This window comes from Mizuhopecten yessoensis, unplaced genomic scaffold (genome assembly GCF_002113885.1).
Source record: "Mizuhopecten yessoensis strain PY_sf001 unplaced genomic scaffold, ASM211388v2 scaffold2671, whole genome shotgun sequence".
NCBI lineage: Eukaryota > Metazoa > Mollusca > Bivalvia > Pectinida > Pectinidae > Mizuhopecten > Mizuhopecten yessoensis.
This window is the reverse complement of record NW_018404662.1, coordinates 274,812-296,833: the sequence shown is the minus strand read 5'-3', so window position 1 is coordinate 296,833 and position 22,022 is coordinate 274,812. Positions and strand designations below refer to the sequence as shown.

The following is a 22,022-nucleotide window of genomic DNA, read 5'->3' as shown; positions in this document are numbered from 1 at the left end:
TTAACAATGAAAAATTGTGAATGGCACAACTAGGACACTTGTTCGAATAGCAGCCCATAAAATCTCTGCAGACAGATGGACACATGGATGAAAGGAGCCCAATTTAATATTCCACTTTTTTAAAACACACTTCCGAGGGAATATTTGATAATTTACTATGAATAGTATTGAAAACCATTTCATAAGATAATTTTTAATTCAATCATTCTGTTCAATTTCAATTGATTAATAAAGTGGTACTAACACACAAATTGAAGCCTTAACAGGAATGTTCATTGTTCCTATAGATACCATCTCACATATTATAAAATTGAAGCCGTCACAGGAATGTTAAATGTTCCTATAGATACCATCTCACATATTATAAAATTGAAGCCTTCACAGGAATGATAAATGTCCCTATAGACACCATCTCACATATGATAAAATTGCAGCCTTAACAGGAATGTTAAATTTACCTATAGATTCCATCTCACATATTAAAAAATGGAAGCCTTCACAGGAATGTTCATTGTTCCTATAGATACCATCTCACATATGATAAAATTGCAGCCTTAACAGGAATGTTAAATTTACCTATAGATACCATCTCACATATTAAAAAATGGAAGCCTTCACAGGAATGTTCATTGTTCCTATAGATACCATCTCACATATTATAAAATTGCAACCTTCACAGGAATGTTCATTGTTCCTATAGATACCATCTCACATATTATAAAATTGCAGCCTTCACAGGAATGATAAATGTTCCTATAGATACCATCTCACATATTATAAAATTGCAGCCTTCATAGGAATGATCATTGTTCATATTGACTCTGGCAGTTTTTAAATATCAAATTTTACCGAAGCCCTCAGACTCCTTTACAGCCCGAAGAAATAATGAAGTCAAATTTTCAGGAGTTGATCCACGTGGCAGATTTAGGTGCAGTGCACATGTTGATACTGAGGGAAGGCGAGTTTCCTCAGCGTCAACTTCATAAAACATTATTGAGATTTTGCTGGGAAATCCAGCAGGAGGAATTTTGTCGGCTCCAGTGCAAAAAACTAACAGCTCTTCAAATGTCAGGGGGACAGTTTTTTCTGAAACATGTACATTGATTTGTTATTACAGATAATAATTATGCAATCTGATGACAACATCAGAATTAACTTCATATGTAACGGAATTAAAAGAATAACAGTTGCAATATCACACAAAGTTACGATAGAGTCAAACATGTAAGTATGTATGATGGATATTCTTCTCTCTAGAATTCAAGTAGAACAGCTCAAAGGCTTTGGTTCAGATTTTTCTTTAAACTGGAATGTAAGCATTTTGTTGTGGATACCACTGTAAATGATCTTTTTATCATTGATTGTTAAATCTTACTGATCGAGCACTGAAATGCTAACAGGCTATATTGAAAACAAGAAAATGCAGCTAATTAGAGATTTACAGGTTCCCTACCGAATGTGAAAAAATATTCATTTCATTATTTAATTACATTTGGTAGTACAAATGTGAATGAGGTTAAAATGTATGAAACACTGTCTCACTTAGGTTCACTCATGACCTAAGTATGAAGCTCCAGTGACCAGTGTGTAGGAGATTGAGCCCATACATACTCTTTTCTTTGAGGTAGTTAAAATGAAGGTGAAAGTGACCTACTTTTGGCGCATGACAAACCGCCTTCAGTAAGGCCACAGGGCCATTACCCCCATGTACATGTATAAAAGCATCCATACATCAATACAAGGCATCCCAGAAAGATCTTAGCACCCACCACTGTATTGCTGTTAATATTGGTTCTATGTAAGTTTAAACTTTTCTGTATTTTTCTCTTCTTTCCTTGTATAAATTATCTGATGATGGTGGGCTAAAAAACTGTTTAAATGGTGTTGTTTTCTGTCATTTAATTTCATGTTTTTATGAGTATGATCTGCCTCAAATAATAAGCTGAAATATGTAGCGGAATAAAAAGTTACACAATCTTGAAAACAAACTGTTTTGGATTGTTATCACTATACATGGTTGTCTCTTACATAGCTACAAAGTTGTTTATCAGATTGGATCATGGTTAAAATTGTATTGTTCTTGCAACAGAACCTCAAATGGGAAAGGTCTTCTCAAGAAGAATAGTGATAACTAGAATTGCTAACGGGCAGACGAAGACCTGGATCACAGACAAAAGGCAATGTGAACTGCCCAACATCTGATGATGGTCTTAAAAGACTGATCAGCTAGTCATGATGTAACTTTAGGAAATATGAATGTTTTCTAAATCCAAGGGGCATTTGTTAACAAATTAACATATCACCTCTTAGCAATAGAGAATAACATTGACAGGTATATAACAGGTCTTTGATCTATCAATCAGTTGTAAATAGTTTATAAAACTGCTCTTTACTTAAAGGACATTCATCTTCATTTGAAAACAAATTGAACACTTTGATTATTGGTAAATACTTCCTTAAAAACAGTGTAATTGTTGGTGAGACATCTTGTTAGGATTTACACAGAATTTCTTTTAAAATGTAGCATAAATGATTACCTCCGATGTCTTGGAGGAACACCTCCCAAGAGTAAATACTTTCTTCTTCTTTCAGCCGACGATTACTCCCTGCCAAGCTCCAAGATATGGAGCATTGGTCCATAAAGCTTTCTTTGCTCAAGAGAATATTAGGAGTGCAGAAAACTGCACTCCAACATGCAGGGTCTTTTTTGACTGTATCCCACAGTCCAAACACTTCATTCACACCACTGGTGAACTGATTTATCTCAGCTGAAGTTCTGGGAATTACATAATGGCTAATATTAAAATAGTACAATTTTTTGTTGTGAGTGTATATATATCCTGTAGTTAGGCAGGTGTCAACACAACAATTTTCATTTTCACTTTTTACTTAAACAACAGGAAGGCAGAATAGATGCTGTAAAATATGGTAAGTATCACAATCATATGCAACAATTCTAGAGCCTCTAAGTCTCTGCACTGGAATTCAAAATCACAGAGATACAGTCATATAGCAAATAAAACTGTCTACATCAGATATATAGCTCTTAATACAAACACTACTGGTTTCAAACAGGATTAAATGATTAATTAAAGTACTGCAATATATTTTAGTCAATCCGTCTAATTATACCACTACAACAAGTCATATATTCCAACATTTTCTAAGGTTCATATTAATTATTGTATATATTAAGAATTAAAGGCATCAGATTGTAATACATGTAATGTACATTTTTGATACCAAGGCCATTTTGCAAAGTTCTTTTTTTAAGCAGGTAATTAAATCAATAAACATTTGCAACCATTTTGAGCTGAAACTGTCTAAGATTGAAACATAAATTTAGCAACATTAATACAGCTTACAGTTTTACCTGTAGAAAATTAGTTGCTTTATGAGGGTAGCCACTGCTCTGTTGACCTCGGTAAACTTCAACCTCCATGTATTGGTGAAACCTTGCCCCAGCATCCACTCACCATTTGCTGCCAGAAAGGTGTCCATCTCGTCAGCATTGCGAACTTCCTTCAGCTATAATAAGATATTTACTTTTATTTATTTTATTAGTCCCCCCCCACCAGTTCCGGTGGGGGGCGTCAATCCTTCCATCCCTCCGTCTCTAGCTTCAGTCCTTCTGCACATTATCTTGTCCGGGCTCTATCTCCTACACTACTTGTCACTGGAACTTCATACTTGGGTCATGGGTTTTCCTAGGTGAGGTGGTGTGTCATGTACCAAAGGTAGGTCACTCTGACCTACATTTTGTCCTTTGACCTACATCAAAGAAATAGTTTGTCTGGGCCTGATTTGCTGCTCTTCTTGTCACTTGAACTTCTTACTTAGGGTTTACTTGCATTGAACTTCTGATAGTGCTTACTAAGATCATTAATGTTCTTGAATTCATTCACATTGATACCACCAACCGCAATTTGAGTGCTGTGGGTCATTCAAACAATCAGTGTGTAGAATTAGTTCCAACACAAATTCATGATCTGTGCATTCTTTGCATATTATTCACATTAGGTTTGGGAATGTAACTCTCTGAATTAATGTCTTGTTACTTTAGACTTGTGATTTTTCTTTTATAGATGCAGTAACATTCCTGCTTTCCCAACCTACAATGTTCACATGTCATTCTTCATTCAATATAGTTCCCAATGACACTATGTCTGTGTAAGATGTCAACAGCTAAAAGATAAACTTACAACACATGAGAAATGCAGGTTGATGTAGACTGTGGGAAACGTGTTATGGCTGTCACCAAGATCTCATTTTGAAATGTTGTTTTTCCTTGCTCAATATGAAGATAGATGGGGTTAATGCTTTGGTATGTCTGCTGCATGGTTTTTGTTGTTGTTAATCATATTCTCATCTGAGAACATGACATTACTTTAATAGCTGTATTAAACAAGATTTACCTAGATGTACATAGCAGGTGTCAACAACAAAGTAAAAGACAGCTCGTCATATTCTTATTGTGTTTCTATGTGTAAATCTCTCTTTTGTTAATATTTTTCCATTGTTTAATCAATTTTGACCTTGAATTATTATTCTATTTACATATTGGTATTTTCTTTTTGCTTTTGTTTTTTTGTCCACCATAATCGAATGGTTACAAACCCTACCAAGTTTCAAAGATATTGGTAAAAGTTTAAAGGGGAGATCTCTGACCCCTGAGCTTCATCAATATTCCTTAACTTAAAATTGCCCATAGGAAAGCATAACAGAATTTACAAAAAGTTCCTTTACCAATATTTTTTCCTTAAATCCAATAATGCATTCCTGTGGAAAATTTAAAGTTAAGGAATATTGATGAAACAGAATTATAGTTATGACATACAGACAATGCCATATATACCCTCCAATCATATTTTGATGGGCATATAAAAAAGTTTGCAATATACTTTTAGATACCAGGGTAGATATTTTTTTTAATAGATGAAGATTACTATGTTTGAATTAATAATTGAGGTTCCAATAGCCACTCTAATATGATACTCAATGAATTGATGTACCTGTTTTAGTTTATTTCTAGCATCCTCATCTGGAATAAGATCCAGATCAAATGCTGTGTTAACGTTGACATCAGGTCCTCGTGTCATAAGCTGGTATAAATCAGGATTTAAACTGATACCAGGACCATCTTGGGCCAAACTCAAACCAACCAGGCGGCCAGCCAATTGGTATTCTTTAGTATCCAAGTTGTGGATGTTATGTGCGAAGGTTTTCCCATTGGCCGGTCCTTCAAAGAGACTGGAGGCCATAAGCTCATTCACAGCCAATCTGTGCAATTCAATAAAACTTATTTCTTTTAAATTGCTGCTTAACTTCATTGAAAATTGTTCAGTTTACAAACATATTACTTGCCAATAAAATTATGCTTTAGCATGGACAATGCATATTTTTGGATGTGTATCATGTAGATGCATGGGCCATTACAGTTTGTCAACCTTTAAGCAAGTCTCCAATTTTTTATTGGATGATAGTCATAAAACCTTATTTTCCAATATGCACACTGGTAAAGAAATCTTACCATTTATTTCAACTTATTTTATATATGAACTAAATTTATAGATGTGCATGGTGGATTTGTTCATAATGAATTACATGTACCTAAACAACTCTCTCCTGGGCCCACCATGGTCCATCCCCATTTCCCCGCTGAATTTCACATATAGTTTACAATTCAGATCAAACGAGGGTCGCCTCAGAGCCCTAAAGCAGCTTTTGAGAACGTTTCTCCTAGAAATGATGATTTCCTGTGTGTCAAACAGATTCACTTTTCCTTGATACTCTAACAGTAGGTCAGAAAAAGATTTACCAGTTTCTGGAGTCAGAGGTCTGAAAAGTAAAAACATTGGCATTATATCACACACAGTACAATGTGGTGTGCAATATTAATTCTACATGAAGCTTCAATAAAACAAAATAGCAAATAATTGTATAATGCTATTAATTGTAATTGTTTATCTGAATAAAAAATTAAAATCAACCTGACATTATGATACCATGATGTGAAAATGAACAAAATCAGTAAAAGGATTTCATGAGATACCATATAACAGGTTTATTTCATGTGCATGTAATTTTTGCTACATTCACTACAAATTGAAAACGTAAACATTAAAATCGCGAAATAGAGTGTCAGACATAAGCGAAAATTATGTCACAAACAACATGAATACCGCACAGCTTTAAACACGCCAGAAACCTCAGTGATAATGTTAACTGACAATCAATCACTCATATTGTAGACTAAGTACTGTTTTACTGGTTTAGTATATGGTAGTTATTAATCTTACCTAATTGTTGAACATGTGTCAAATCAAATACATATTTTACCATTCACAACCCCTATCGGCTGTCAAGCTATCACTATATACCATAACAGTCATATTTTCCCCTTAACAGCAGATTTTTCAGAAAAAGAAAAGTAGAGAAAAGACCATGCAAATTACATAGAACCATTAAAGCTCATAAGATGGTGGATACCAAGATCAGTCTCTGAGATTTCCAATATTTCTAATAAGTTATGCCATAGGATTTAGGAATGGTGGTTTTGATCCTGAAATTTATATATAATTTTATAGACAAATAATTACTGATTAATTATCTCCATTGAACTGGCATCTAAGACCTGCTGCAATTCCTCATCTTCGCTGTCGAGGACCTCTATATATTCATTACTTGTGGAACTGAAACAACAAATACATTTTAAAATTCCAGTGTATCATTGACAAAAGGCCCATGTTTCTATAGAAACCTTGATTGTTTAATCGTGTTTATAAGGGCCACTTCTGACTATTGAAGCTAAAAAGACAATTTATCAGCATTCTTTCCTCAACATCCCTACCCAGTTTGAGGTCAATAAAACCAGTGGAATAAGTGGGTTTTTTTCAATATAATGAGTAATGGGCATCTTGAATTTCAGACTGACCCAAAATATGATGAAACTTTATCAGGATCATCTCAGGGCTATTACAGTAACATATATATCTACTGGTTCTATGCATGTTGTGTGCCGGTGAAAAGGTGCCTTATTATATGGTACTGTTTGAATTGAGAAGAAGTTTAAAAATTGAAAAGACAAAACACAATGGCTTTAGGCATCCAGACCAAATCAATCAGATCACCTAATATATTATTAAAAATTGCTTATAAATAAATAAAGGATCTAAAATGAGTTTTCACTTCAATTGAGATTTTATGAAACGAGTCTTAGAAGTTTTAATTTTTGCAAGCCTTGGCAAGCAAAAATTAAAATTTCGAGACAAGTTTCATAAAATCTCATATGAAATGAAAACGAATTTAAGATACTTTTTATCACATAACTCAGAAAACGTCCATTCCGGCAGGTTTTATAGTCAAAGTGTGAAGGGCATAATCAAACAGGAGAGGCATTTTGTTGTGCCATTAACAATTCATGATGTCACGTCATTGTCCATATTATAATGTGACAATCAATTTCTGACTGACACAGCCAATGAAAAACACTCCAGGGTATATTACACTAGTGAAATATGCAAACATATTACACTGACAAATTCACAGGATAACAGGCCGATTATGTGATAAACTATTTTTTTTAATACCATTATTAACTCATCAAAGCAAATGTTTTAGGGATGTATCAAATAGTCTTTGATTTCTTCTGCTTCTGACTACATTTTTCATACATTACCAGGTAGTGGAGTGAAGACAACTTGGCAAAAGCTAATCTATGATTAATTGTTACTACTATAGCTTACTTACATCAAATTCTGTGTAGAACTACTGTTTTCAGGAATTCTTCGCTTTCATATGAAAGATAAAGAAATTGAGATTAATTCATAGGAAGCCATATTCAGAAGCTATACCAATCTTGAAGCAGAACTTTATTTACATTGCTTTTATGATTGCATTAATCTGTTTAAATTTAGTTTGGCTCTGAAATTTGAGTGTGCCAAAATGAATATGTTTACAGAAGTCAACTTATCAATTCTCATGTTTTCATTTCAAGTTTAAAGTTTGAGCAACTTTAATAAAGCAACTAGATAGAGTAAGGAGTCATTATACATAAATATATAATAAGATGCAACAGCTAAAGAGAGATCAAAGAAATTTATAAAATAGTCAAATCTGCCAGGCAATTATCAATACATACTTACTATAATTTATATTACATAGAAAATACAGACAGACTGTGAATCCTCTACAAAAGAAATACTGTTCGCCTGAAAAGAATTTAGTCTCAAAAGAGTGCTTACATGTACAGCTGCTGCATACTCAGCAACAGTATTACGACATCTAATAGCTGCCCTGCGTGTTCCTACTCTACGACGCAGTCTTCTTAATGGGGGAACAACAAAGTCATCCTCACTCTGATCCTTATTAATAAAGAATTCATTTAAGCATTATCAGGGCAACATGATTATGTATCACCCAAGTTGTTGTTATATGGACTGTAAACTTAAGTACCTGGTACATTTAACAATTCAGTGCTGATATTCACATTTTTACTTGTTTTGAATAAACTGAAAAAAACAGGCATTTCAATTTCATGATTGTCATACGCTATGTCAACTGCCACCATGTCAACAAGTTCAAATCTCAGAAAAGCCTAATCTTCTGGAATAAATAACCAAGATTCTCGTCAGATAATTAACAGCGACCCCCCACTGCTCATTTGCACAACTTAATTTCAAAATTGTTCCATTGTATTGTCTCTCCTGACAAAATCATTTATACCAATTTTTATCAAAATCAGACAATATATCATTTTGACGAGTCATATTATTGTCTTCATAGTAATGGTTTTGGAAACAACAAATGTGTCAAATTATAGGCTTCCATTAGCGACACCTTTTGACCACAGGTACTCGCCTCGTATGTCAACACACTCAATTAATATATTATTGATTATATATTGAGTTTGTTGACAGACAAGGTGAGTACCTGTGATTCGACCAAGTCTGAATGATCATGAAATGAAATTGATCAAAGGGCTATGGGCCTTCATTAAACAAGAGTACCAACGATATATACACCTGTTGAATATCATGTATTATTATACCTTCTGTTAAAATCTCGTAATCTGATTGGTTGAGAAAGATGTGAACATTTTAAATGTTACTTGCTCGTTTTACAAAGATAAAGAAGACAGGGTGTTATTCCAAAAAATATCACATGCGCCAAACGTATGCTTGCACGGTTCGTCCCAGTGCCAGGGTGTTAATCCAAAAATTGTTACATGCGCCGAATGAATGCGCCCCTGGTTCATCCCAGTGAAAACTTTTCTGAAACGTTTGTCGACTACTGGCGATGCGTTTGTTAAAAATGGTGAAGTGGTGAAACACCTAAACATGACACTCGGTATAATAAAATATATAGTGCTATATACTATCTTGCATTGAAATAAGATTTGCATCACTTTAAGAGTTGTTAGCTTGCATGCTATACACCTCACCTTTCACTATTAATACAAAGTCAATGTTTAATTTTCTTACAGTTTGAGGAATACAAGTAACCAGAGATTAGTCTCCATTTCATCAACCAACTCTTTACACACAACTACATATCATGATTACAAAGCCGATTAAGTTTCAATGAAATCGGTAAAAAACTGTAGGAGGAGACCTCTGGACAAGATTTAAGTACTGAAAATAAACAAAGGGCAATAACTTTTGCAAAAACAGTCGAATCAAAATGCCTCCCAGGGGAAACAACTTTTATCATGATTATAAATCCTACCAACAAAGGGCAATATCTTAGGCAAAAATTGTCGAATCAAAATGCCGTTCAAGGAAACAACTACATATCATGATTATAATGCATAAAAATCTAGGGAGTTCATCTCTGAATAAACAAAAGTTTATATATGCCGGACAGATGGACGACGCCATACCGTAATACTCCTGTCCAACTTGACGGGCATATAAATACCTGTGGGTAGTGAACAGATTACCATGGCAACAAATATTTCCAAAAAACAAAGTGCATGTGTATTAACATTTGGTCCTTAATATTCCTGTGTAGATTCATTGAAGTTAGTTCACAAGTTTAGCAAAAGTTGTTCGGACAAAAAAAATCTTTTAGACAAACAATATTTTTTTCCAAATAGCACATATTATAAGTATATTGGAAATTTCAATTCAATGTTTGAAGTTTTAAAACAAAATATGATAATTTCTATTACTTCATGCACTGATTACCTCTCCTGCCCTAGCTCTGTCAGCTCCTTCTCTGTTATCAGCTCCTTCTGTCACATTGTCGAGTTCACACAATTCTGTATCTCTAGACTGTGAAATCTGTAAACACAAGCACATATACATTGTAATATATAATATTGTATAAATGTGTGTGTGTGTGTGTGTGTGTGTGTGTGTGTTTATTAAGTCATATTTCTATTTTCCAAAACCTTTTGCATTGGCCAAGTGTAATACAAGTCTTACTAAATTACAGTGGTGCTGCTTTCAGTTTAATGAGCACAAGAGTCACTGGGATACTCTGAAGATATTTGACCCCAGTGAGCTTGAAAATCAAGGTCATTTATATGAGAAAACTTTATAGCACTCTATCACAGGTACCTTAACTGGCCAATTATATTATAAAATAATTATTACCAACTTGCTTATATTTTTCTAGAAGACATTAAAAGTTGACAGACGACTTATTCTGCACCATACCATAATCAAAAGAAAATTGTTTAACGCAATTTATATATGGAAAATAATTGAAAATGAGGGAATGGCTGGTTTAGATGATCTTTATACAGAGATGAAACGCCAATTTTGTAAAATCTTAACAGATTATCTCACCTCTTCATTAGCAACACTATCATCCGCATTCTCAGACTGAAATATAATAACTACAATGAATCTAAGCATGATATTATTCAATTCAAATTCGAATTAAAATGTTTATTGCACAATTCTAATCGTGTGAATCTATATTAATATGAAGTTCATTTATTTGAACAAACTTGGTAGCCCTTCATCCCAGCATGTTACTGGCCAAATATCGTCACCCTAGGCCTCTCAGTTATTTAGAAGTTGTTTAAAAATTTTAACATATTTAACCCCTGTGACCTTGAAAATGAATGAAGTTCATTTATTTGAACAAACTTGGTAGCCCTTCATCCCAGCATGTTACTGGCCAAATATCGTCACCCTAGGCCTCTCAGTTATTTAGAAGTTGTTTAAAAATTTTAACATATTTAACCCCTGTGACCTTGAAAATGAATGAAGTTCATTTATTTGAACAAACTTGGTAGCCCTTCATCCCAGCATGTTACTGGCCAAATATCGTCACCCTAGGCCTCTCAGTTATTTAGAAGTTGTTTAAAAATTTTAACATATTTAACCCCTGTGACCTTGAAAATGAATGAAGTTCATTTATTTGAACAAACTTGGTAGCCCTTCATCCCAGCATGTTACTGGCCAAATATCGTCACCCTAGGCCTCTCAGTTATTTAGAAGTTGTTTAAAAATTTTAACATATTTAACCCCTGTGACCTTGAAAATGAATGAAGGTCATTTATTTGAACAAACTTGGTAGCCCTTCATTCAAGTATGCTTGTGGCCGAATATCATCACCATAGGCCTTTTGGTTACTGAGAAGAAGTTAAAACAATTTAATTGGGTTCACTTACCAGAGGCAAGGAAATTTCCCGCTTTGGAATAAGCCATAACTTTCCATTTTTCACAAGGTGTCTCACTCCATCAACTGTATTTGCCCGTATGACTTCAATTTTTTTCCCTTCATTGACCCTTGCCAGATGGAATCCTATTCTGGCTAAAGGAACATCTGCATTTGGAGGAAATTGACAACTGTAAAGTTGGTGATTTTTGTACGGGAATCAATTTCGCTATATTTGCAGTCATTAAATATAGCACAACAAGAGTACCGCAGGGCGGAACAATATACGCCGTTGAATGCCATATAGCGTTATATACTATCTTGCATTTAAATAAAATTTGCATCACCTTAAGAGTGGCTAGCTGGCATGCTATCAATCGTTTAATTTTCTAACAGTTTAATCAAAAGATTAGTTTCGAACTCATTAAACACAACTTGATATCATGATTATAAAGCTTAGTAAGTTTCATAAAATTGATAGAAAACTGTAGATCTCTGGACAAGATTCCAGTACTGAAAAAGCAAAGGGCAATAATTCAGCAAAAATAGTTGAATCAATTTTTTTTTTGAGGAAACATAACCATATAACATGACTATAATGCTAAAAATCTCACCTTTCACTACAATGTCAATGTTAAATTTTCTAACTGTTTGAAGAAAACAAGTAATCGAAAGATCAGTCTCCAACTCGTTAAACACAACTTGATATCATGATTATAAAGCCTACCCTTGACCTTTTGGTTATTGAGAAGAAGTTGTTTGAAGATTTTAAGACAAATGACTCCTGTGACCTTGAAAGTGGGTCAAGGTAATTCATTTGAACAAACTTTGTAGTCCTTCATCCCAGCATGCTACAGGCCCAATTTCAGTACCCTGAGCCTTTTGGTTATTGAAAAGAAGTTGTTTGAAGATTTTAAGACATTTGACCCCTGTGACCTTGAAAGTTGGTCAAGGTCATTGATTTGAACAAACTTAGTAGCCCTTCATCCCAGCATGTTACTGGCCAAATATCATCAGCCTGGACCTATTGGTTATTCAGAAGAAGTTGTTTAAAGTGAAATATTGACGCAGTTAAGTAGCAATGATATTGATTGATCAAGCTGATACTACTAGTATTCAAAATTGTCCATGCGAACACACCTTTAAAGTTTCATTAAAATTAAATCTGTTAGTCAATACAGCTGCTAGAGTGATGACAAAAAGTGTGACAGATGAAACAAAAATATATTAATATACCCTTCCCCACCTTTCCACATATAAAGTATTATTTTATGTACCAGGGTATTTTGCTATAAGCTGGTCTTCTAACTCTTCCATAGTTATATTGAGTGAAAACTCTGACTTCTTCTTCATTGTTTCCAAAAGGCCAGGTCTTTCAGACATTGGTGATCCTGTGATTCATTCAAATTCAAAGGTTAAATACATTTTTGACAATGATCAAAATAGTAATAGTTACTCCGTAAACCATCCTGATTCAATATTGTTTCATAATAGTTCATTTTTAACTCAAGATATCTCAGGGATTTTGGCGCCCACCAGTGCATGATGCTAATAGCCATATCAAATTGGTTGTATGTATCAGTGTATCAGATCTTTTCTGTACTTTTCTCCTCTTCATACAGTAATCTTCTTGTTCTGATCAGCCCCCAAAATTGAACTTGAACAACTAGAGGTAAGGATTAGCCTACAAATAGCTCTGCATAATTTTTAAAAGACAGAAATAGTAATGACCAGCTTTAATTGTCAAAATCAAAGATGACTGCCTATTAGCCACCTCATTTGTTGAAATTTGATCATGAACACACATATGGAATGTAATTGTTTTAAAAAAAATCCATGATGTACTTCCTGAGAAAGAGAGATCAGTTATTTTATTTGTCAAAATTTAAGATGGCTATCTTTTAGCTCAACTAAGGATAACCTTTACATGTGAGGAAGATCTGTGACAAACTTTCTGGGCAATAGCGATAACAAACTTCCAATATCAAAATTAAAAATGGCTGCCTATTGTTTTAATCATCTAAAAACTAAATTATGAACCACTATGGACCAAGGATAAGCTTTATTTAAAATCTGAAAGAGATTCTTCTGGTACTTTTCGAGAAATAGCTATAACGTGGACAAAAGACGATGAATGAAGGGCGATTTGAAAAGCCTACCATATTCATCTTCAGATGGTGGTCTAAAAATACAGTTGTATTGATAATAACAGTAACAACCTGCCTTGACTTTTACTTCTTGGTTTTTTGGTTTTTTTTTATACCTTCAAATACTTCAAATATCTGTTATCAGTTATATGAAGACATCAGTGAGACATTCTAGGCTCCAGCAGATCCTCATTGTATTCATTTTATTAAACTTAAAAATTGACTTCCGAAATTGCTTATATCCAAAAACTTTTCTGTTATGAAACTAAATACATGTTTGTCTTTTGATTGTATTGTTTACCAATCAGTTTCAATTAGATGGTCCCTGGGAATCGAACCCAGTGATCACTAGATGTGAATTGTAATGATCAGAACCAAATAAACCATGGTTATCAAAATGAAAAAGGAGGTAAACAAAATAAACTAAAAGAAAAAAAAATGTATTAAAACAAGGGGAAAATGTTGTCACTGGTCAAGCTGGCAAACTCTGCAAAACATAAAGTGAAACTGGAATAAAAGAAAAAACTTAATAATTACATATCACATATAATTCAAAAAATAATAAACAAGTTATCTAAGAGGGATCTTTGTACCCACATTTGAATTATCTTTATCAGGTCTATGTAAGACTGATATTTTCTGCACTTTTTCTCTTTATCATTTTAAAACAACAGGAACATACCTACGGAATTTGAGAAAGATCCTTCAGGTACCAAGGATTGTTTATGAATGGAGGAAGGGCGATTTAGCAGAAACATCACAAAAAATGTCATGTACATATCATGAACATGTAGCCAACTAAGACAGGAAAGATTTTTGTAAAACCAAATTGAAAATAATAAATATTTTCCCATTTGACTCCAAGCTGTTTATTACTAGAATGCTAACAGAGTGTCACAAATTGTTAGAATTGACTTACCCAGCAGGTTTCTATTTAACCTATCCAGCTCTGTTGTTGGTGGCAGGTATTCATAGGCTTTGTTCAGCAAAAACACATGCCAACTGCATGTCTTGGGGTTTCTACCCCGTTTCCGGTTATCTAAAGTCAAGGTAAAGAGTCTGTATCAATGCATTAATCGTAATATAATCAAACATTGAACAAGAAATTTTTTTCAAATATTTTACTATCATTTCCTCAGTTACAGTACTTAATGCAAAGTCCCTTGTTAGATTGAATTTACTTTTCAGCTGTGCTGGCTACTCTACCCACCTAATATCCATATTTTTCATTAATTACCTGTTCTTTCTTCATAATAATCTTTCGGGTCGCTTTTAAAGTAAGTAATATTGGGTCTACTGGGTTTTTTTGGTTTTTGTTTTTTAGATGTGGAGTTTAGCAATCAGCAAAATATTGTTTAAACTTAAATATCTTGTTTAAGTGCTAATTTACCGAATATGACGTCATTATTATTCAGTTCTAAGATTTTATTGGTTTATTGTATATTACCCTCGACTGCCCCATATAGTCGTGCCCATAAGGATAAACAAGATCGGTAATCCACGGAGATGTCCATAATAAATACATGTACTTCATATGTTATCTTGGATGTACCTTTCATGCACTTCTTTTTTATATTTCAGCGATTCTAATTATTTCCAACTTTTTGAAACTTACCTTCCAGACACCTTCGATTCCGGAAAAAAAGACGTCCCAAAGTCGTTGCCGTATGAATGATGTCATTCATACTTCCTGTTATAGGTTAAACTAATTTTACTCAATGTATATCGTCGTTGTATATCTCCGGAATATAACTGTACAGAAAACTTGGGAGATTACTACAGAAATAAGTCAAGAATTCTTTCTTCATTGGAATTGTATTTTTTTCTTTGATCATTATTTATCTTCTCAAATTGAGTATATTTCAAGAGTGCAAAACTAAGACAAATGTGCTGAAAATGTATAAGGAATGATCGTTATGCAAAATGGATTTTTGACTACTTTGGCCTTACTAGTCAAAATGGGTATGATTATCCTGTGAAAGCACAGACACATTATAATCAAAATGAATGAAGCTTGTGAACGGGATAAGGTAAAATGGGTAATTTGAGGGATATTTTTTTAAAACAAACTCCCTATTTACATGCTTGAACTGCATTTTGTCATACATTTTGGTATGTAACTTATTCAAGTCAATAGAACACCGGCGAGCGACTTTATGAAATTATGTCATCCTCTCACGAGATTCATGAGTATCACGGTATGGCTGTAACGTTTGAGGGCACGGCCAAAGGGCAGTGACGACAATAGGACGGTGTATGATATATCCAAGTCCCTGATTTATGTATTCTTCAAAGTTGGGTAAATTTACAGAATAATAACAACAATGAAAATAATTGTCCATGACTGTATAGTGTATGATGGGCATGTAATATTATATGTCAATGTTTCAGAGGGTAGAGGATCCAGACTTGTTTGTTAATTAAATTATCAGGAGCACAAACTTGTTCAGGCTTTTGGCCCGCATCCATAAATTTTCCTTAGAAATCAAAATACTGATGGAATGGAACAAATGGAAGTAATTAATGGCACAGATCAGTGACCGTATAATTTATTCTCAACTATAAAGTATATTATATTCCAGAGAAGTTCAACAGCATCAGAAAATTCGGCAGAATTTACCCAATTACTATGAACATGTCCACTACCTAGTAGGCCTACATGTACCGTAATATATCAGACCAGCTGTTGATAGTATTTCTTACGTGATCGCAGCTAGTACATTTGTTTCGGACTATGACAATGTTTTACTCACTCGCACGTGTCGATGACAACATGCCTAATGTTCGTTCAAATATGGTATTTGCTCGAGTAGGAGGTCGTGACAAGACGTTGATCGCGGCAGCCGCCATCTCAGCCACTCTTTCCGACATCTTTGAACATATTGCCGCCTCGAGCTTCNGTACTTTAGAAATACAATCACCAGAGGGCAGTGCTTTTACTTTCGTTTCTGGACGTTATGTCAACGGCGTTAAAACATTTCAAAGAATAAGGAAATTAATGAAAAAACTTACCTGTACATGCATTTTTTAAGTATCCGTGTATTCACTATTATCGAGAAAAAAAAACCACCCAAAAATGTCAATTCTCCAGAATAATGCCATATATTTCCACTGAATAAATCATAACTGAGCACAAAGCCAACAAGGTTGACTGAGGTTGGAAAAAAGCATGCAAAGCAAGTGAGATTTTACCTGTACTCAATTAAAAAACCTACAGGTTCTCACTCGGGTAATCTCGCTTGATTTGCATCATTAGCCTTGTTAGATTTATGAATTATTGTAAAATATCCAATGAAAATACATGAAATCATTCTTTTTGAAGCATTTTCTTACATTTTTCTCTTTAAAAGTGAAATCATGGATACTTCAGGAATGCATGTACAGGTAATTTTTTCATGAATTAAAATATTCAATGAAATTTTGCGCCAGTCAAATTCTGACTTCAAAAGTTGAAAAGGGTGTGTCAACCTTTGACAAATGAAAACATTTACCAGAATTCTGGTAAGCCTCGTTATGATGTCACAAAACGAAAGCACTGGGTTTGACCAGAATCTCTGTTCGGCGGAGCTTGCGAAGGCAACATGAGTCTGGTTGAGCGACACAATTAAAATATAAGTTTGAAGAGTGACCCTGGCGCGGGTCACTTATTTCCCGCATGTTATAGAGGGTCGGGGTTCTGACGTCAATCGACGCCAGACTGATATAAAAAAAGTCGATAAAACATCAGAATAATTCGGACTAGATACAAGTCAAATCAATGCGGATAAACAATAAAGGGTATTGCACATGTGGGGGTACCGATATGCTGATGAGGGTTTTACAAATGTGACGATACTGATATCTATATGTTTCTATGCTGGTGAGGGTAGTACGAATGTGAGGGTACTGATATCGATATTTTTCTTTGCTGGTGAGGGTATTACAAATGTTAGGTTGATGCTGATGAGGGTATGACGAATGTGGTGGTACTGATAACGATATTTGTCTTTGCTGGTGAGGGTATTACAAATGTTAGGTTGATGCTGATGAGGGTATGACGAATGTGGTGGTACTGATAACGATCGATGTTGCTATGCTGTTGAGGGTATAACGAATTTGAGGGTACTGATTTCGATATGCTTCTATGCTGATGAGGGTATTACGAATGTGAGGATACTGATTTCGATATGTTTCTATGCTCTTGAGGGTATAACAAATGTGAGGGTACCGATATCAATATGTTTCTATGCTCTTGAGGGTATTACAAATGTGAGGATACTGATATCGATATGTTTCTATGCTTGAAGGGTATGGCGGCATTGAGGGTACTGATATTTGTATGTTTCAATGCAGGTGAGGGTATTACAAATGGGAGGGTACCGATATCAATATGTTTCTATGCTGATGAGAGAATTACAATTGTGAGGGTACCGATATCAATATGTTTCTATGCTTGAAGGGTATGCCGACATTGAGGTTACCGATATTTGTATGTTTTTATGCTGTTGAGGGTATTACGAATGTGAGGGTACTGATTTCGATATGTTTCTATGCTAGTGAGAGTATTACGAATGTGAGGGTACTGATATCGATATGTTTCTATGCTATTGCAGGTATAATTAATGTGAGGTAACTGATGTCGATATCTTTTTATGCTGATTACGGTATGACGAATGTGAGGGTACTGCTATCGATATGTCTGTATGCTTATTAGGGTATTAGGAATGTGAGGGAACTGAAATCGATATATGTATATGCTGGTAGGATATTAAGAAATTGAGGGTACTGATATCGATATGTTTCTATGCTATTGAGGGTAAAATTAATGTGAGGTAACTGATATCGATATGTTTTTATGCTGATAAGGGTATCATAAAAGTGAGAGAACTGATATCGATATGTTTGTATGCTTATTAGGGTATTAGGAATGTGAGGGAACTGAAATCGATATATGTATATGCTGGTTAGGATATTAAGAAATTGAGGGTACTGATATCGATATGTTTCTATGCTATTGAGGGTAAAATTAATGTGAGGTAACTGATATCGATATGTTTTTATGCTGATAAGGGTATCATGAAAGTGAGAGAACTGATATCGATATGTTTTTATGCTATTGAGGGTAAAATTAATGTGAAGTAACTGATATCGATATGTTTCTATGCTAATGAGGGTATTACGAATGTGAGGGTACTGATATCGATATGTTTCTATGCTCTTGAGGATATTAAGAAATTGAGGGTACTGATATCGATATGTTTCTATGCTATTGAGGGTGTGACGACATTGAGGGTACCGTTAATTGTATGTTTCTATGCTGGTGAGGGTATTAAGAATATGAGGGTACCGATATCGATATGTTTCTATGCTTGTGAGGGTATGACGACATTGAGGGTAACGATATCGATATGTTTCCGTGCTGGTGGGGTTTTGACAAATGTGAGGGTACTGCTATCGATATGTGTTTATGCTGATTAGGGTATCATGAATGTGAGGGTACTGAGCGAGATGTTTTATATGATGTCATGATGAGTGTATTATTCATAAAAAGTACGTATCTATGTACCTAATGGATGATGATGAGGGTATTATATATATATGAAGGTATGTATTTATGTACCTAATGGATGCTGATGAGGGCATTACATATATATGAAGGTTCGTATCTATGTACCTAATGGATGATGATGAGGGTATTATATATAGGAAGGTATGTATTTATGTACCTAATGTATGATGATGAGGGTATTATATATATATGAAGGTTCGTATACTAGCGGAAAAAAGAAACTTTGCATACGGAGAATTGTTATAAAACACGTATTTCCAACTGTATATATATGAAAATTCAAACACATGACCGAGTATGACACATACACACTATCCGTGTGTCAGTTTTTCACGTGCAGTTTGCTCTCTATAGGCTTTCACCAGTTTGCGCGTTTTCCTCGTCAGCCAACCATTTCGACAATGAAAGTTTATTTTTCAACTATTGGGTCACTCTGTTGAGACCATAGTCCGAATTATTCTGACGTTTTATTGACTTTTTTCATATCGGTCTGTTGTCCATTAACGTCAGAACTCCGGCCCTCTATAATATGCGGGAAATATGCGACCCGCGCCCGGAGCGCACTTCAAACTGATATTTTAGAAACAAATCGTCACTTTCACACACATGTCGCACATGGATCGAAATATCTATTCTTTATGCACAAAATAAACATACATAACATGCCTCAAACAACCAATACAGTCACTAAAAACGTATTTATTCAAACTTACTCTGTTTTACTCTAGTTTTTTGATAGCCCTGCCTTCTAATGCCACGTGACTAAAATCTCGCCAGCCTACATCATAACTTTTGGAAATACCTTTGGTAACGCGAGATCTCGTCAAGTCATGTGACATTGCTCATGGCCTAATTATCATTAAAAACATGGGTTGGTATAGAAAACGTTGGAAAATACTTTTCGTAATGATCTTTGAAATGTGTTATTGATACCACCTAGTGCATAAAGAATAGATCTTTTGATCCATGTGCGTCATGTGTGTGAAAGTGACGATTTGTTTCTAAAATATCAGTTTGAAGTGCGCTCCGGGCGCGGGTCGCATATTTCCCGCATATTATAGAGGGCCGGAGTTCTGACGTTAATCGACGACAGACCGATATGAAAAAAGTCGATAAACGTCAAAATAATTCGGACTATTGAGACCAGTGAACAGTAAAAGCAGCATTATAACGTTTTAATTTGAGTAATGCTTTGCCGAGGCTCAATGAAAATGACCGCCTCCGGATTATTGGTATCCTTCAAGCTAGTATGGGCCAAGCCGTTGTCTCTACACGTTTTCATGTCCATCGAAACACAATCCGGGATTTGTGGAGACGACATCAACAGTTTGGCCACGTCGGTGATCAACCTCGTGCGGGACGTCCACGTGTTACGTCACGTCAACAGTTTTCCGGTTTTATATAGAAAATAACCAACTGGAAACGTGTCTAACATGTGCTCCTTCTTTAATCATTTCTTACTCTTCCAAATTTGCCTCCTCAAAAGAAGAGTTACAATAAACACACACCACATACTTTAGAGTTACTTCCCCTTCCAGAGTAGCTAGTGTGCACATTATGTATAGCATATACATAACATCCGCCCATAAAACAAAATTTTTCAATCAAAATTTTTAAGGAGTAATATGAAGAACGGATTAATTAGAAAATCAACACATCGAACCAATCAAATAAAGACTTCTATCGTCGTACAATACAATTAAAGTATAAAATGACTAGTAGCAAACAAAACTGCTCATTGAGAGACAAGGGAGACAATCCTATGGTATTGTATAAAGAACCTTAAATTTGGTCTCTGGTCTTTGGTTTCAAAATTCACGATAGAATAGGAAAGAAACTTTGTTCTACAATGTTATGAATGTATTAATGGAGCTTATATGTTAGCATAATTGAGTAAGCAATACTCCTCAATATAACCCATGGTTTATCAAGTACTAAGTATCTTATTCATTACTAATGTGGTACAAGATCCTGAGCCATTGATTACTACATGTATTACCATTCATACTTCTCAAACTTCCAATTTCATATCACAAAATAACTGGATTTGTATGCATACAGCATGGAATCATACATTCTCTATACAGCCTGGAGACATCAATGACAAATTCTGGGCCAATTCCTTTTAAAGGAATATTTTGCATAAGAATATTTCCTACTGTCAAACTATCAAATTGCAAATTATTAAAGTGAAATATTACTATAAAAAAAATATATATATCAGATATGCCAAAAATGCAATCAGTTACAAATGATGAACAAAAATACAACAATATAATAGAAATTGCTCAGAACAATATGAAACAACATTCAAAGTTATAAATCTCATTCTCAGAATACACAAAGTTATTCCATTCTCAAGTGAGTACATCCAGAATACCAGAATAAAGTTTCATTAAAGTAAAAAAAAATCATTCAATTCCAAAAAACTATTAGACGTACTAATATCTACCTGTACAAACAACTGCTTGCAGAAACAATGAATTTTTACAAACAGTTATATCCTGATCGTGACCACTCTGATAACATAGAAAATGTTAATCTAAATAATTTGTTAAATGGTCTAGAGTTTGTTAAATTAACTGATGATCAACGTTCAAGCCTTGAAGGAGAATTAACAGAAACAGAACTACTTTTTGCTTTAAAAAACATGAAAAACTTTAAATCACCTGGTTCTGATGGCTATACAAGTGAGTTTTTTAAATTCTTTTGGG

General features: G+C 34.4%; 1 protein-coding gene across 1 annotated transcript; it reads right to left on the bottom strand.

Moving 5' to 3' along the window:
• Positions 1–491: 491 nt before the first annotated feature.
• On the bottom strand, positions 492–16,631 carry LOC110446337 (G2/M phase-specific E3 ubiquitin-protein ligase-like). The gene is made up of 14 exons (XM_021491451.1): positions 16,514–16,631; positions 14,680–14,799; positions 12,891–13,004; positions 11,627–11,781; positions 10,794–10,829; positions 10,188–10,274; positions 8,244–8,363; positions 7,750–7,790; positions 6,600–6,692; positions 5,611–5,838; positions 5,013–5,280; positions 3,374–3,528; positions 2,538–2,776; positions 492–1,086 (listed from the first exon to the last, which is right to left on the bottom strand). Exons 1-14 carry the CDS (start codon positions 16,629–16,631, stop codon positions 839–841), a joined length of 2,022 nt encoding a protein of 673 aa, XP_021347126.1. The 3' UTR covers positions 492–838.
• Between the last annotated feature and the right edge of the window lie 5,391 nt (positions 16,632–22,022).

Coding starts and splice junctions, on each gene's coding strand:
- LOC110446337 (XM_021491451.1), bottom strand. CDS start 16,631: ATGTCGGAAAGAGTGGCTGAGATGGCGGCTGCCGCGATCAACGTCTTG. Junction 11,782..12,890: donor GCTTATAGCAAAATACCCTG/GTACATAAAATA, acceptor CTCCAAATGCAG/ATGTTCCTTTAGCCAGAATA. Junction 5,281..5,610: donor CCCAGGAGAGAGTTGTTTAG/GTACATGTAATT, acceptor TGAATTGCACAG/ATTGGCTGTGAATGAGCTTA.